This window comes from Thunnus maccoyii, chromosome 9 (genome assembly GCF_910596095.1).
Source record: "Thunnus maccoyii chromosome 9, fThuMac1.1, whole genome shotgun sequence".
NCBI lineage: Eukaryota > Metazoa > Chordata > Actinopteri > Scombriformes > Scombridae > Thunnus > Thunnus maccoyii.
In genome coordinates, this window is record NC_056541.1 from 19,955,213 (window position 1) to 19,971,335 (window position 16,123).

Below are 16,123 nucleotides of genomic sequence, written 5' to 3' on the forward strand. Positions count from 1 at the left end.
ATGAGACATTGCAAGTAAATAAGTTACCAGCAGTTCGACAATCCAGCAAAATACATCAATGCATGTGACAATTTGAACAGTTTATTAAAATCCCTCAACTAACTCAAATACATTACAGGAGAAGAAGTTATATAAAAGTAAAATATTTTGAGTCCGTTGAGACATTAGTTAAGAGATACACTGTAGCTGTTTTGTTGGGTTGAGCTGAAAGGAGTGTAAGTATTTATATTTTTGGTCTTGAGAGAACTTAGTAGAAGTTATGTCGGTGTTAATACTGATCAGATGAGCCATTAAAACTAAGGCATCAGGTTTAAGTACTACATGATTTATAAGAGGTCACATAAGGCCTACAGCAGTATACGTACACAACATACTGTAGTAGTAGTAGTAGTACAGGCTGCCTCAGGCCCAAAGAGGGGGACACTCCCACTTCAGTTGCCGAGCAACAGACCTGCACTGCTGTCTGTCTGTGGTGACAGCTCCAAGGAGGAGCCGCCATTTACTCGTCTCACTGTCACATCAGTCCAAAAGGCCCCAGACTAGTTTCTCCCTACGGCAAAAGGTGAGTGAGGGGAAACTAGAAAAGACCTGGAGTGATGGGATTTGTTAGCATTTTAAAATGCTGAGATGATGGTATGAAAGTACCGCTGGCGAACTGTGCATTAGTTGATGCTATGAGGTCCAGTCTGTGAGTTGAGCTGAGGCTCTTCGTAAGGAGGCGGTTCAGAGACGGGACTGTCCAGATCCCGCTCCAGGCTTTGGTCTGGCTGAGGCAGGCCTTCCCTTGAATACTCCGCATACCACTCCTGGATAAACAAGACGAAGAAAAGGTCAGGAGGTCACGACATGCCAACTGTTGTCATGGTTATTCAGGATTGCTTCAGTTTCTTACCTGAATCTCCTCCTCATACATTTTCATACTGAGGTCACTTTTTGTCCTAGACCTCCGACCCAGGTAAACCATGGACAAGTGCTGTACACACCGAGGAAGGAGGGAGAGCTAGTTAGTGGGACTTCACATGTAGAGCATAACACAAAAATGTATAATGTGCTGTGTGTGCTCTTACCCCACTCCTGTCCATAGTTTGTAGGACTCCCTGTAGAGAGCTGAGGGAGGACAGTCCAGGGCAGGTCTGTTTGTACAGCTCCAGAGTGGTCAGAGCTTCATCTCGACTCACCTCTACTTCAAACACGATCCCATTCTCATCTAGATTACACACAAACGCAGACATTAAAATGACTTATTGAGCTTTGTTTCACAAACCACACAACAGATACTTGGATAAACTTTCATCTGAGTCCGATCTGTGCAGAAATATAGCAAATATCCAGAAATACATGAAGGCTCATGTTCCAAAGTGCCACACATTCTGCAGGTGTTGCCTGAGTGCACACACACATACACACACACACACACACACACACACACACACACACACACACACACACTCAGTCCCACCCTCTGGGTTCTCCAGTGGTTCCCGGTTCTTGCGGCTGTAGTTCATGCGGAACACAAATGCATCCAGTATGAAAGCCACAATGATGGTCATCACCACCTGGAGAGGGCACAGATATAAATATCGCACACATGCACGGTCACATTCACAGATAAAGGCAAGAGTGCGGTGCATACTTCCACTGACATATCACAGACACACACAGGCCTCACCATGGTAACTATGTAAAAAGTCATGAAGTAGAGCCGGCTCCAGTGGCTCGTCATAGACGTCACTCCTTCCTACGAGAGAGGGAACACAGCAGCAGTCAAACAGCGACACCCACTGATTCATGACAAGACTGGAGAGCACTGACGGACTAATGAAAGACAGCGTGGTTACAGAATATGGCTTGATCTTACCATAGTGATGTACCAGTTGTTAACGACAGTCAGTTCAAACAGAGTCACTGGAGAAAAACAACACAAGGAAAAAATTAACACATGTAACCAAATTGGCAGATTTAAAGTCTGCTGATGCTTTTCATCTTGTCAACAAATCCCACAAAAAGAACAAAATCAACAAACATTGTCTGCGTAGCTAAAACCTGACATAACTTATTCTTCTGAGCCACAGACCTCCATTGTTTTCTAATAACCATAAAAACACATCAATGAGTCACACTGTTGCACTCAGTCACATGTTCCTTAATTACGATAAATACAGACACTGAAGTCTATTTTGAGTAAATCCCATTTATACTATCCTGCTGCAGTAAATACCTGGTGGTGCACAAAATCTGCGTCTGAAAACAGCCCAAACAAATTCAGTATTTACTACAGTTTGAGTAACAATTATGGAGAACAAACTACAGCACCCAGATGTTTTGGGAAATGATTTAGCCTTTTTTTAAAATCAATGAGAGTATATATTTGTGACATGTTTTTAAAGATGTGAGCTTTCAGGAAGAACAAATTAACTTGGAGCTGAGTGCCACAGACAGACTGGGGAAGTTAGAAAGTATTGAGAGACCATTGCATTGTTTGTTTTTGTGTTTTTATGGGATTTGTTAATAACACAAATATAGAATATTGTCAGCCTTATCCTTTAAAAGAAATGAAGGGATGTACCAAAGCTGCTGAGGATGTTGTTGAAGTTATTGAGATAATAGTAGCCTTCTTCCAACACTGTTTTGTTGCCATAGGTGACGTTGATCTGTCTGTAGGAGTCTGCCACTGTGCTGGTGCTGAAAAAATAGGTTGGATGAAGAATGATTAGTGGAAATCAATGTCATTTATCCTCTTGTGCCTCGAGGTATGGGGAGATGCAGAAGATGCCAATATACCACAATCAGCAAATATATAGAATATGGAGAACTATAGTGTAATAGAGTTGAATTTTGGTTACTAGAAATGATGAAAACATGTCTCACTTGCAGCAGTTGGGGTACACCACATCTGCAAAGAACTCCATGCCCACAATGGCAAAGGAGTAGTAGAAGATGATCAGCGTTAACCCCAGACTCGCCATCCTGGGGAAGAGCTCAAACATGGTGTCCAACACATTGCGATACCTCTGCTTTATCTTAAACAACCTGCAAGAGACAACAGAGCAAAATGTATTCAGAAAAGGAAATATGAAGCATTATAATTCCATACATACAGTACATGTACGCTATAATATTTGAATAAAAAATGAAAGCACACCGGAGCAGCTGAAATGGTCTCAGCACCACGATAAAGTAGAACGGCTCCATATCGAAGGGAATAGCCATCAGGCCCAGGAAGGCAATCACTGTCACTGAGAAGTCAAACCTGAACAGGGGAGGATGTAAGGATCAGCATCAGAAATACAAAACCAGAGTTCAAAATAGCCACAAAAAATGTTTAGTGAGAATACTGAATCCAAAAGTCAAGACTTGAACTGTGTTTGTAAATTTATGTCGTCTCCTCAGCATAAATCTAAGTCTAAAAGTCTACAAGTCTGAAGTTTTGGAATCAGTACTCTTTACTTTCAATCCAATAATCCAAAAGCCAAATCAGTACTCACAGATTCCACCCTGAGCTGAAATAAGCCATCGGCCCCAAACCTGTTAATTTGAGTAACACCTCTACACCATAAACTGAAAATGGAAGGACAGATAATAAGAATAAGTTCATGTAAACAACTTTAATTAATGCTTGACGCCCTCTATGACCAGTTTTACAGAATATGAATACTTTTCATGTAGCCTACTCACTGGTGAGGAAGACAATGTAACTCCACGGGACAAGTTTGGTGGAGAAACCATCTGTAGGAGCAGAAAGGAGAGGAGTGAAGTGACATCTGTAGTCAAAAAATCTTTCAGTCACGTGTCAGTGTTACTGGGACAGATCTTACTGTTCAGTGTGTACGCCTCCGCGAGGATCCACACACCGTTGATGGCCACCACCACATCTATAGCCAAAAGAAAAAGGTTTTATGACTTTGCCTCTGTTTCTCTTGAGAGCAGCTGGTAGAATGTAGCTGAACACACTTACACATGACATACTGGAAGGCCTTTGACTTCACCAGCAGATTGATTCCTGTTAAAAGTAAGAGTTGAACAAAAATGAAACACTGAAAATAAGGAATTGAGAAAAAGTTTCGTTGAGTGTTTAGTTAACAAACCAATAAAGAAAAACAGAGAAACTGCCTTTAAAAATGAGGAAGGTTGTGTGCGGGAGGTCATCAAACCAATGTTCTCCACTGCGTCGTGCCTAAACAACAAACACATATACAGCACATATATATTAAAAACAGCCAAAAAGGACACAAAATGAGGTAAACATCCAGGCTTCTTACCTTCCATTTAAGGCCAATCACCTCATAGAACTTATAGAAGTCCTGTAGACTATAACAGAAGAGTCCCATTGAATTAGGCTGCATGAAATTGTAACAATGCAATTAAAGGCAAAAGGACTTTGACTGAAAAAGTGAGCGTCAGGCAGTTACCTGAGCATAGGAGCCCCTGAGGTATTAAGAGCTTTATATGTGAGGAATCGGTCTCTTGCAGACATACGTGGTCTGTAAAAACGCATCAGGCCATCAAACTGTTTCAGCGACACACCCAGCGGCCTCTACGGAGCAACCCAGACAAACATAAGAATACCAGTAAATGTAAACGCCTCACAGTGGCTGTGAGCGCTTTATAAATGAGGTAATTCGTACCAAACATGCCATTCATTACACATAACAGTGAGGACATACCTGACGGCTGACTAACAGCTGAAAGGCATGGTCAATAGCGGAGCGTTTGTGAAGCAAAAGAGACTTGAACTTCATCCTCTCTACTTCATTAAACGTATCAAACACCACGGCCAGGAGCTGGACAGGGACAGAGAAAATGACACTGTAGTGATGCTGAACGATTAAAAGGGCTAACTAGAAGCCATGTTTGTTTTAACAGGACTGGAAATACAATATTTCTCATTCATTAGTTCAATGGTTATGAACGTTATACGTTAATATAAGTGTAAGATAGTGAAACAAGGCAGTTTGTACCAGGTTCATGACGAAGTAGAGCTCTATGGAGAGGTAAACGATAAAGAAAACACAGGACCAGCGGTTCTTGGAGTACGCTGGCATCATCACATCAGGGAAACTACAGGAAAGAGGGAACCAGGACATACACGAGTCATGAGACACAAAATGAAATAAGCCTAGGAACACAAATGGTGAGGCAAAAAACATTCATGTTGAGCTCTAAAAGTAGGAAGTGCCACTTGCATGCAGTGTGAACAGTGCCACATGTATAGCTGTGCTTACTTTGCTGTGGTCAGCAGCACAAACAGACTGACAAGGCTGTTCTCCAGAGTATTGAAGTACTGCGGTGAGAGGAAAAGGCTTTAAGTCAGGAAATATGACCACAACAGACAAAGAGAGCAGCCACCCAAGTCTCCAATCTTACATAACTCAAACAAACCAATGTCAGACAGACTCAAGGCTCAACGTACCGGGTCAGCGATGTTTGGAGAGAAGAGGCAGAAACCTGGAAGACAACAGGATAGTCAAAAACACAGAATCACAGAAAAAGAGAGTAGATAGATCATACTTGATTATTTTATCTTTTCTTAGTAAAAAAAAAAGAAGACGTGACAGCATTTCATACACTACATATAAACAAGGATTCTTACCCAAAATAGCAAATATAACCATGAAGAAGAGCAGCAGTAGGAGGATGTCAATAAAAGGTGGGAGGGACTGGAAGATCTGACGCAAGTTTCTGATTGGATTAAATACATTTGGTTAGTGACAAGAGCTTTAAGTCGTCAGTGGTGAAAGAGATTTATGTAGGAATTTTTAAATCCTCTATATGTAGGACTTTGACCTGACTGCGTGAGTATCTGTACGTGTGTGTCTGTTTGCGTTGTTATGTACCTGCGCACAGCACCACAGTATCTACAGTCCACCAGGAAAATTGGTCTGAGAGCTCTGGTCACTCGCACGTGAGACGTCTGTCTGATCAGAACCACTATGGCCTCCACAAACTGTAGCAGCAACACACACGTCTGCACACAGAGAGGAGGAAACATGAACGACAGTAATAGAACCTGATGAGGCCTGCAGGGTGTTGCAGCAAGAGAGGCGAGCAAAAACAGGATTTATCTGTGGCGACTGCTAAGTTACTACATTATTATGCGATCAAGAAGTATCAAACATGCAGCAGTTACCTTCACCATGGTCCTCTTGTGTCGTATGAAGGTGTGGAAGCCTAACCAGCGGAGTTTCATGCAAAGCTCAAATGCCACCATGACCAAAGCCAGCAGCTCCAGAGTGGCGTGGACCTGCAGAGGTATCAAACACACGTGTCGCTTTTACATCTGCGGGGCAGGAAGCTGCCTGCGAGCACACACATACCTGTGTGTTTATCTTCACTCACGTAGACATCCAGGCGCAGTGAGGGCACAGCGGGAGCTTCACATAGCGACAGCATCATCAGCAGGAGGCCTGTCAGCAGCTCCATCATGTAGAACAGGTGGTTGTGGGCAAACAGGTACGCTGCCAGTGCCTTTGGGTTTCGAGGGTGGGTGAAGAACTTGTCATTGTTCTCTCCTTCCTGTATGTGAAATTCAAAACACGCATTCAAACCACAAACTGTGAGCCTTTTTATTTTATTATTAGGATTTTTTCCATAATCAAATGATGTCTCACCACTACAGATAACAGGGAAATCTGACATATTGCTTTAAGAAAAAGCAGAGCATCACTCCTACTGCATCATGTAAAAACCTAAATATCTAGGCAGTTTATCTGCTACTTCCTCCTCTTATATCTTTTATTAAAAATAACCATATCAGTGCTTTTACATACTTTAAGCTAATCGTTCCCAAACTGTAAATGATGCAAATGACCAGGAGACCAAAATGTGTTGTGAAACTGAAGTTGAATGGATCTTTTTAATTTAGACTTGTCAAACGAAGGTGTAACTAATAGCTTTATTAATTGCTGCATTGCTGGAACAGAGCCATTATTAATGTTATTAGTTTCACCTGAGCTTTTTTCCTGCTGTGACAAGTAAACTGAGAAGTCGTGAATCTTTTTCGGCTTCCAGAAGGGGGCATGACAAAAAAACACTTGGAAACGACTGCTTTCACCATTTTCCAAAAAGGCTACTGTAATAGATATTTATACTCTTATGATTATGTGCTCTGTCTTATGTTATACTGTCTTAAGGCTTAGTGCACAATGTGATTCTTTGTCTTTTCTGCTTCTCCTGTGAAAATGTTCCACTGCCAGTTCCCAACGGCGAAGCTGTGTATTCAGTTTTCAACTTTTAATTCTCAGCAGACAGAGGAAGAGAAAGAAACCTTCCCGGGAAGAAAGACAGATAGGAGCTATGAATGGACAGAAGGAATACTGTGTATTAATTAAAAGACACCTGTTTGTCTTTGAGGGTGATGAATATGGGATGTTTTGTGACTCATGCGGCTGTATGTACAAATATGATCACTGAACTTCATACAGTATCTCTCAGCCAAACAAGCTCAGAGGTCCATCTGCAAATGATTGACTGAATATTGCAATAAACTTCCAAAGACAAGCCCTCTCTGTGATTTCATCTACTATTAAGAGGAATAATTCCCATGACATTACAAAGTACACATCATCCATTTTACAATATTCATATGTGCTTATTACTGTCCATGTCTGGTGAATGTGATCATCTATCTATCTGTCTACAAGGTTTTGAAACGTCGTAACACATGAATTTTGGATTATAGTCTCAAGTCTTTTATAATACATTAAAAAGTCTGTGTGTTTTTATATCAACAACAACAAGCGGACAATTACAGTTCATCAGCCAAGAAACCACACTTTTCTTGTATATTTTCCAGGTCCTTCCATCATAACACATTTATTACTTCCTGCAGCTGTTCATGACATAAATGTAGCCCATTTAAAGAGAACAAGGTTTACTTATCTACAAGTAATAAAGTGTAGGTGTTATAAAAGCCGTGATATAGACATAGGAAGTCATGGTTCTAATCGCAGTTGCCCTTTAACACTTAATAATTAAGAAAATGCCAAAATGTCCTGCTTGTGAATACCTGCAGGTAGATAGCTGCCTCTTGGTAGTTCATCTCCCAGCTTTGCCGTAATGACACATTCTGGACTCTGTGGATTTGTGGCCCAGGTGTTGAGATGACGGCGTTGTCCACTATGTCATAATTGCCTCCTCCTCCATCTGGAAGTAAACACAGATGTGTCAGCGTAATGAGACATCCCATATTTATGTGGAAAAGAACAAGCTGAATGAGGTTGTCTTTTCACTACCATGCTTATGCTTCACACAGCACCATATGTGGGTCACTCACCCTCACACACACACACACACTCACACACACACTGAACATACCAATGCAGGCTAATTCTAACTGTAAGGCATAAGAGGAGAGCACTACTGGACTCTCGTTACAGGTCTGATCTTCACGGCAACCGGCTGTAACTGCGTGGCTATATGAGCACTCCATTGATCAGTCTGGATTTGTCTTTGCGCCTCAGTGGTTTTGAATGATTTAAGGTTCCTGAAGTCCACAGCACAAGGGTGTGTTTGCGTCATTCACAACGCTCTGGTCTTGTTCCAACATCCATACACATCTGCAGATACAGATGGCCAAACATTCCACTAAGCCCTGATGCAAACACCAGAAACACTTGTGTGTTGTCGGTCCGGATGCGAGTTGTCACAGACACAGGAATATCCAGGCCGAGCTGGGGGATCAAAGTGACTCTGGGAGACAGAACATAGCTCAAAACGGTCGACAGTGCTTGTGAAGTTCAATGCTTCTTCGACAACTTTTGTAAAAAAGGCGTCTCTTAAAGTCACGTTGATGAGAGAGATAATGACACCAATAACACTGAAGTGTGACAGTACAGTAACACTTGAACACTGAAATGACCCTCCTGCCTCAGCAGTGAAATTTGAACTTTGAACTCAGTGCCGCCAGTCAGTAAGTGTCTGCAGTCTGATGTCACATTATTACGTCTCCTTCCTGCCACGAACAGGATACAGACACAAGACAGATCAACCGCAGGAGGGCTGAAATCCTGCAGTACAGGAGGAAGAGTGGCTGACTTCAAAAGACAGGGAAGGCGTCTAGATGACTAATAACATTGACAAAGTAGCATGTCATTGTAGGACGTAATGCAGAATTAGATGACTCTTTTTCAAATGACACAGAAAGTACTTTTTTCATACTTAAACTTGTCTTCAAAATGAACTCAAAAGTACAACTGAAAATCCAGATTAACTCAATCTTCTCTGAAAAAATCATTTACAAGTTCAAGCTGGATTTGTCATAAATATAAATCAGTTTCTTTCTTGAACAAACGGTCCCTCCATGTGTCTTTCTGCAGCTGCATATTTTAGTCCTTTGCGAGTCTATCTGGCTTCTCTTCCCAAGCACTGTACATCATATGTTTCTGCTTCGGGCACAACTCCTTGAATTAAAAACATAACGGAGACAGATGAGTCTCAGAAATGCAGTCACAGACGTTTCCTGTCCACCATGACTGCAGCAGATTGAGCTGAAGTGTGAAGATCAAATTTCAGTCCAGCAGCAGCCTGGCTGTTATCCTGACAGGAGTACACCCCGTGTCTGCTGTGTGCCATTCCAACCCATCATTTGTTTGAGAACAATAACATGTTTGGAGCTCCCAGTCAATAACACGGTGGGGTCAGGCTCACAGAAACACAAACAGACTCAGCAGTCATGACGGTTTCTCCCAGGGAAAATTGAATCTAGTTTTGTGGTGATCTGAAGAGTCCTGACCCACAGCAATGAAACTGAACTCCACACCCCTATCCCAGCATGTGATTTTTCACTGAGGAATGACTGTGAAGGCTGCTTCTTTCTCAGAATCCAAGTTCAAACTCCCTCTTTCTTGCTCCAGAAAGGTCTCCAAACAGTAATCCACAAGTACAGAATGAAACCTCCTCCTTATTCACCACTCCCAGATATCCTGACAGAAAAAGTCCTCTCCTCTCTCTTCCTGTTAACCTCAGGAGCCAGAGAAAAAGATCCAGCACACTTACACAGGCTGCAGACATTTACACACACAACACACACATGCTGCCCATGAGCAACAGGGAGGGGCTGAGGGGTGCACGGTCTGCTGAGGCAGCAGTTTCTCAGATGGGTCATTTTGTAGCTTATATGTGATGAATACAAAGGCAGCAGGATTACTACAGAGTGGATGCATGCATGCCCATACATACTGCACACACACACACACAGACACACACAAGCACACACGTGATCTCAGAGCCTGGTGGATCATCTCTTTTCTCCATTAAAGCAGTGTAGCCTGGACATGCAGCATGTATGCAGCAGACTGTCAACAACAGAAAACTATCAGCTTCAGACTGCATAAGTGCACCTCTGGTAAGTAAATGAGCACTGACTTATCATATCATACAATGATAACACAATATATACAAAAATAATAAACTACAAATACTTTTTATTGCTGTAACTACTATACAATACTGTAAATACTACACGAAACCAATGCATCATGGAGCTGAATATGTAGAACGATTACTACTCATGCAAGAATAACTTGGTTAACTAAACATCACACCTACCATTCACTTATAGTATAGCTTAATGACAGTTCTCTGTCTTTCTGTACACTGAATCCATCACATAATAGCCTACAATTTGTTGTTGGTTTATTTGGTACACCTATTGAAACTATTTTAGAGATGTGCTGATTCAACTTTATGTCGTTTCGGAGGCTGTAGTTTGTGGTGATGTTGACTATATTACTTTGTCCACCCCATTTATTTATTAAAGGATGGGTTCACACTTTTTCAAGTCTTTTGTAAAACAACAGTCAGGTGCCCAAATGAATATTGAATCAGGTTTTTCTTGCCATAATCATTCCTCCTGTTCATACTGACTATTAGAAGATCCCTTCTTAATGCACTTACAATCTAAGTGATGGGGGAGAAAATCCACAGTCCTCCTTTTATGCAAAACGGTATTTAAATTTTAGCTTATCAAGCAGATATCTTTCAACGTTACGGTCTTCAGTGCCAAAGTTCCTCTTTTTGTTACTATACTTTCACTATAGTTCAACAGGGAAACATAAAGAGGGAATTTCATGCTAAAAAGACTGTAAATGTGGCAGATATCCACTTAATATGACTAGCTCAGACTGCTGAAGCCTCATATAAGCTTCAGATAAACTTTTCAATGCATTTTTGCACAAAATGACTGTGTGGACACACTGTGGGTTTTGGCTTCCATCACTTATATTGAAAGCACATTTGAAGGGGACCTTTTAATAGTCAAGTATGAATAGGATGAATGATAACAGCGAGGGAAAACCTCTTTTAGTGTTCATATAGACAACTGAATGTTGTTTTAAGACAGACTCATGTCTAATACCATACTGTGACAGCACCAACACCAGAAACCAATGTCACACATCCAGTTGTTTACATACACAGACAGACAGAAAGCTCCACTTACTCTCGTCTCTCCTCTCTGTCTCCTCGTTAAGCAGACCGCTATTTGCTTCGTCCCAGGTCAGGATGAGAGGCACGTCGTCGTCAGCGTCCATTCTTAAAAATAAAATAGGCTGCAACGAACCTGGAGTCGCAGAGACAACTGAGTACTCCTAAGCTAACCGCTTGCTAAACAAGTACACAGTTTGTGCAGCAAACCGCAAAACAATTGCACATCTTGCGAGCTCACAGCTAACGCTAACGCTAGCAAGCCGACTACTTTTTCAGTCTGTGGTAACTACAAGAATAGCGAACGATAAGTTACTAAAAAAATGTCTGCAAAAGAAGAACTAGCAGCTAGCAAGTTGTGTGTAGCGGACAAGGCCTGCTGGTCGCAGTTTCGGTCTTTGTCCTGGCACAGATGACATCTGTCACCAAGTCAACGGTCTCACTGTCACTCCAGCTAACAAGCTGAGGCTGTCCGTCCATAACGGCGTCATTACCGCTCATCAGGCACGTCTTCTGGTTACATTTACACCATGATTTACACCGATGCACAACCACAAAGACATGTGACGTTACATCTAGATATATAAACACAGCAGCGACACTCTGAGCTGCACAGATACTATGGGTATGGCTACATCAACAAAGTTATTCGCGACACTGAAACAATTCACGGCAGGCAAGTCCATCGCTCTGATACGATAGTTTAAAAACCTTCATTGAATGCTATCACGTTATTTATTTATTCATCATTAATTTATTAAAAATAAAAAACCTACTCATAAATATAGCCATGTATTTTAGAGGATACCCGCTATGTGCGCCAATAATGTGATATTACGTTACGCCCTGCATTTGTGGTATCTTAGCAACAGGATAAAATGTCAACAATAGTGTCTGCTTGCAGCCAACGTCCGAGTTAAGAGGTCTGTAGCTTTACATTTCACAAAATTAAAATAACTCTCATTATAACAGTAATAGGCAGTTAAACTAACATTATATAACTGTCATCCTTTCAATAACCAACTGTGATGTTTAACTAACTTAACTAACGCTAATGCTGACCGCTAACTGAAATAACGTTACTTAAGGTCAAATTACTAAACTATTAATGCTGTAGCTAAGTAACGCATTGTAATGCCAATATATACCAGGCTCATATATTTTGGGCAAATGACATGCAGTAGCTTACATGGGGTCAAACCCCCACAAGGGGTCGCAAGATGACCCTTAGATATTCCTGACGCCGTGCATATTTCATGGGGGACTATTTTGTTGAAGTCCGTGTAAAGGAAAATCAGAGATTTCTTTTGAAACACATTCTACATGTTAGAAAGTAACATGTATAATGTGAACACGTGAAAAGACTCTGAACTATGTAGTAGGCTACTGAATTGTGGAGTTAGATGGTTAAACAGTTTTTCACCATTTCAGTGTTCAGGATTTGTTGGGCGGGCCTGAAACGGCTGCACCATGACGTGGAGGGTGCCAACAAAAAATTATGTTAAAGCTGCAGTGCCATACTTTTGTCTCCCCCTTTTGGCAGTGACAGTAATTACAAAAACACTGTTCACATGTGCTTATGTTATAGGCTCTGCATAGCCTAATGGTCTAGTGTTGCAGCTGTAAAACATTGGATAATATTTTGTGCATCGCACAACCCCTGTGAAATGAAATAATTTGGAAAGTCTAGAAGAGCCACACGATTTATTTATTTTATCCCCATTCAAGTTAGAAGAGGGCTAACCATAAGTTAGCGGCTCGGTTTGCAGAGGTCTCTGGTACGCATGCTCTGCCCATAGAGCATGCCCAGTACCCATTCAACTGGCCAGGGCGGGAACGTCAAACCCAACAAGAAGGGTCTATCTCTTATCTGCAGTCTTACAGACTTACCCTAACCCTACACAACACACCCACTTTACTACCCGATGCCACCCCTGTCTGACGTCGTCACCCTGACAACATGTTTCATGACACACACCCTCTGACCCCTAACCCTACCACCCCCCTCCTCAGAGAATGGTCTAGCTGCAGTCTTGGACACACACTCCCTGACCACTAACCCTAACCGTAACAATAACCATCCCCCTCCTCATACCTAAACCTAACCAAGTGGGTGTGTTGTGTAGATACTGCATGTTTGTGCTGCGGCTGCAGCTGGATACACTGATACTATACCCAACACCACATTAAAATCTCTGGTATACTGTCAAATACAGAGATTTATCTGGTGATGATGGCTTAATCAGCACTGTGTGGACTCGTTTGGCAAGGGCTTGAACATAACAGATCTTCATTTATATGTAAAAGTTTTGCACTGCAGATTTCATTTTTATATTTTTTCTGTAATCATTTCCTTTTTCTTCTTTTTTTAATAGTAGTTTGACCTCTTTTTTGGATCTTTCTTTTGCCTTTTAAAATTATTCAAAAGTCAGCAAAGGGAAAATCACTCTTCAGTTTTTCAGACTTCATAGACCTGCACCCTGTAAAGAAGGGTCTAAAGTAGACATTGCTTTGTTTTAAGGGGTCACAAGCAAAAAAGAAAAACAAAGGTTGAGGCGCTTTGGTCTAGACAAAACATTTATGTGGAACTAAACTACTGCATGGCAAAGAAGTAGTCTACAATGTTGTATGAAACTTTGGTAAGTGGATAAAATATTGTGAGCCAATATACACAAACATGATATTCACATATAAAAACTGCAAAAAACATTTGACAATATTTTTATGGTTTACTCTTTTCTTACCATCAGAATCAGTATGTCTGCTGAGGTGACAACAGTGCTCGCTGAGGAAGCCAGTTCTCAGGTCTTGTCTTTCAGTCTCCAGCAAAAGGCAAAGAGACAATCAGAGGATGCTCAGAAGAACCATGAGCTGTCTCAGAAGAAGCTGCTCTCTCATGAGGCACGGCGCATCTCAATCATATTGGAAAAATGCATCAGTAAAGCTGAGATTGCAGCAACTCTACCTGCTCTACTCCAGTTAGATGGTGTGTCTAGTATTTTGGACAAGGAGTTGAGTAGAGCACTTGAAGCGCATAAAATATTACATGAAAGACTGGAAACACTAGAAGGTCTCAAGCAGGAATCGGATGGGGAACAAGAGGGAGAAATTAGAGAAACAAAAAGGAGAGCAAGGGCTCAGCTTGAGAGGGACGTGAAGAACTCCGTCAGGGATCTGTTCAGGCTTGTCCGAGCCCATCCAGATGCCTTTTTTGGTTTGAGGACAGAGCTAGGTATGAAAGTAGGGGAGAGTGAGTACACACTAATTAGAGGGCTTAAGAGGTTTCATGGGCATATAATAGAAAAGTTGCTGACCAGCATAGATGAGGAGCTACAGCTGGTCCTCGCCAAGCAGGTGTCTTCATCCCAAGCCCACGACATGGAGCAAATAGTCTCAGCAGAACAAATGGTGGCTGAAGCCATCAAGCGAACAGATGCAGAGGTGAGGCACAAAATAGAAACCTTCACTTACAGTACAAGGGTCTAGTCTTCCACATGTATCTCTTGATTAGTTAGTTGTAGCTATAGAAATAAAAAAATAAAGATTTGTTACGTAATCCTCTGCTCATAACCTCTCTTATCTCACCTCTCCCATCTTTCTGTTTGTATCTCAGATTTCTGAACGAAACGAGGAGATCAAAAAGTTGGACACTTCTCTGCAAGAGAGCACTGCACAAGAAGCAGTTTTGTCAGCTCTTGTAGACAAAGAGTGCCAGTCGCATCTCAAGACATCAAAAATGAAGCAGGCCAGCATACAACAGGAAATCGATCAGCTGAACATTCAGTTCAACAATGTGCTCCTTGAAAACAGAGCAACAGAGAGAGCAATCCAAGAGGTAGGCTACATTAATTATGCCAAACACTTCACATTAAACGTTTCATATTTAACTGGTAGTGACACACGTTTGTCTTGTGTTTTTCTTCCTTGGCAGAAAAATGAGAAGTTGGAGACGGAAATTGAATACTTGCTCCAAACTTTTGATGATGAAATAGAAGAGAAACAGGTACAAACTGGCACAAACCTTGAATCTGGGTGGTATCCTGATATTATTTAACCACAGTTCATTGACTTGGTTGTCAGATGTGTTTAAAATTAACTGGTTTGAGATCTGAGACTGATGCATTTATACTTGTATTCTAACATCTGTCAACAATGTGTATCAGACTACCAACTTAACTGGTTTAGGCAAATTTCAGTCAGGTTTTAACACTGGTGCCCTTCTTTTCACTACCCATCACGATCCATCACCATCTCTCCTGCTCTCCACCCTTCCCTTTATCCTTTTGCCCCTCGACACAACTGCCACCATCACCTTTCTTAGGCTGATCTGGAGATAAGTGAAGTGGATTTTGAAAGGGACGAAGGGGAGCTGAAGAAGCTGGAGAAACTCTATGCTGTCATAGAGGTGAAGTGCAACCAGATCCAGGAGAAGCGTCGGCTGGCAGAAGAGAGGAGAAAGGAGGAAATGAAGGAGCTGGAGCTGAAGACCAGGGCTGCTATTCTTGCCCAAGCCTGGTGGAGAGGCTACAGTACTCGCAAGGCCTTGAAGGGCAAGACTAAAGGCAAGAAGGGCAAAAAGGGCAAAGGCAAGAAGACTAAATAAACTACTGACTAGTTTCTTCATTGCTAAAGTGACACACACTCTACAAGGAGAGCATGAATATTTTTGGATGTTTTATGTCATTCATTTGTCTTATTTTTG

General features: G+C 41.7%; 2 protein-coding genes across 3 annotated transcripts; one reads left to right on the forward strand and one right to left on the reverse strand.

Moving 5' to 3' along the window:
- Positions 1–65: 65 nt before the first annotated feature.
- Positions 66–14,250, reverse strand: tpcn1 (two pore segment channel 1). 2 transcript variants are annotated; one of them, XM_042420822.1, is made up of 26 exons: positions 14,166–14,250; positions 8,006–8,142; positions 6,337–6,513; positions 6,128–6,241; positions 5,835–5,965; positions 5,591–5,679; positions 5,411–5,445; positions 5,223–5,281; positions 4,959–5,058; positions 4,665–4,781; positions 4,410–4,534; positions 4,260–4,308; positions 4,111–4,174; positions 3,956–4,000; positions 3,816–3,872; positions 3,676–3,726; positions 3,486–3,558; positions 3,143–3,250; positions 2,869–3,030; positions 2,567–2,682; positions 1,859–1,905; positions 1,670–1,738; positions 1,460–1,556; positions 1,068–1,207; positions 893–973; positions 66–806 (listed from the first exon to the last, which is right to left on the reverse strand). In XM_042420822.1, the coding sequence occupies exons 2-26, from the start codon at positions 8,036–8,038 to the stop codon at positions 663–665; spliced, it is 2,283 nt and encodes a 760-aa protein (XP_042276756.1). In that variant the 5' UTR covers positions 8,039–8,142; positions 14,166–14,250; the 3' UTR covers positions 66–662. The 2 variants fall into 2 exon arrangements, with proteins under 2 accessions (XP_042276756.1, XP_042276755.1); XM_042420821.1 differs by lacking the exon at positions 14,166–14,250 and adding an exon at positions 11,438–12,047.
- iqcd (IQ motif containing D) lies at positions 14,179–16,101 on the forward strand. The gene is made up of 4 exons (XM_042420827.1): positions 14,179–14,862; positions 15,035–15,256; positions 15,353–15,424; positions 15,743–16,101. The coding sequence occupies exons 1-4, from the start codon at positions 14,179–14,181 to the stop codon at positions 16,022–16,024; spliced, it is 1,260 nt and encodes a 419-aa protein (XP_042276761.1). The 3' UTR covers positions 16,025–16,101.
- Positions 16,102–16,123: the final 22 nt, after the last annotated feature.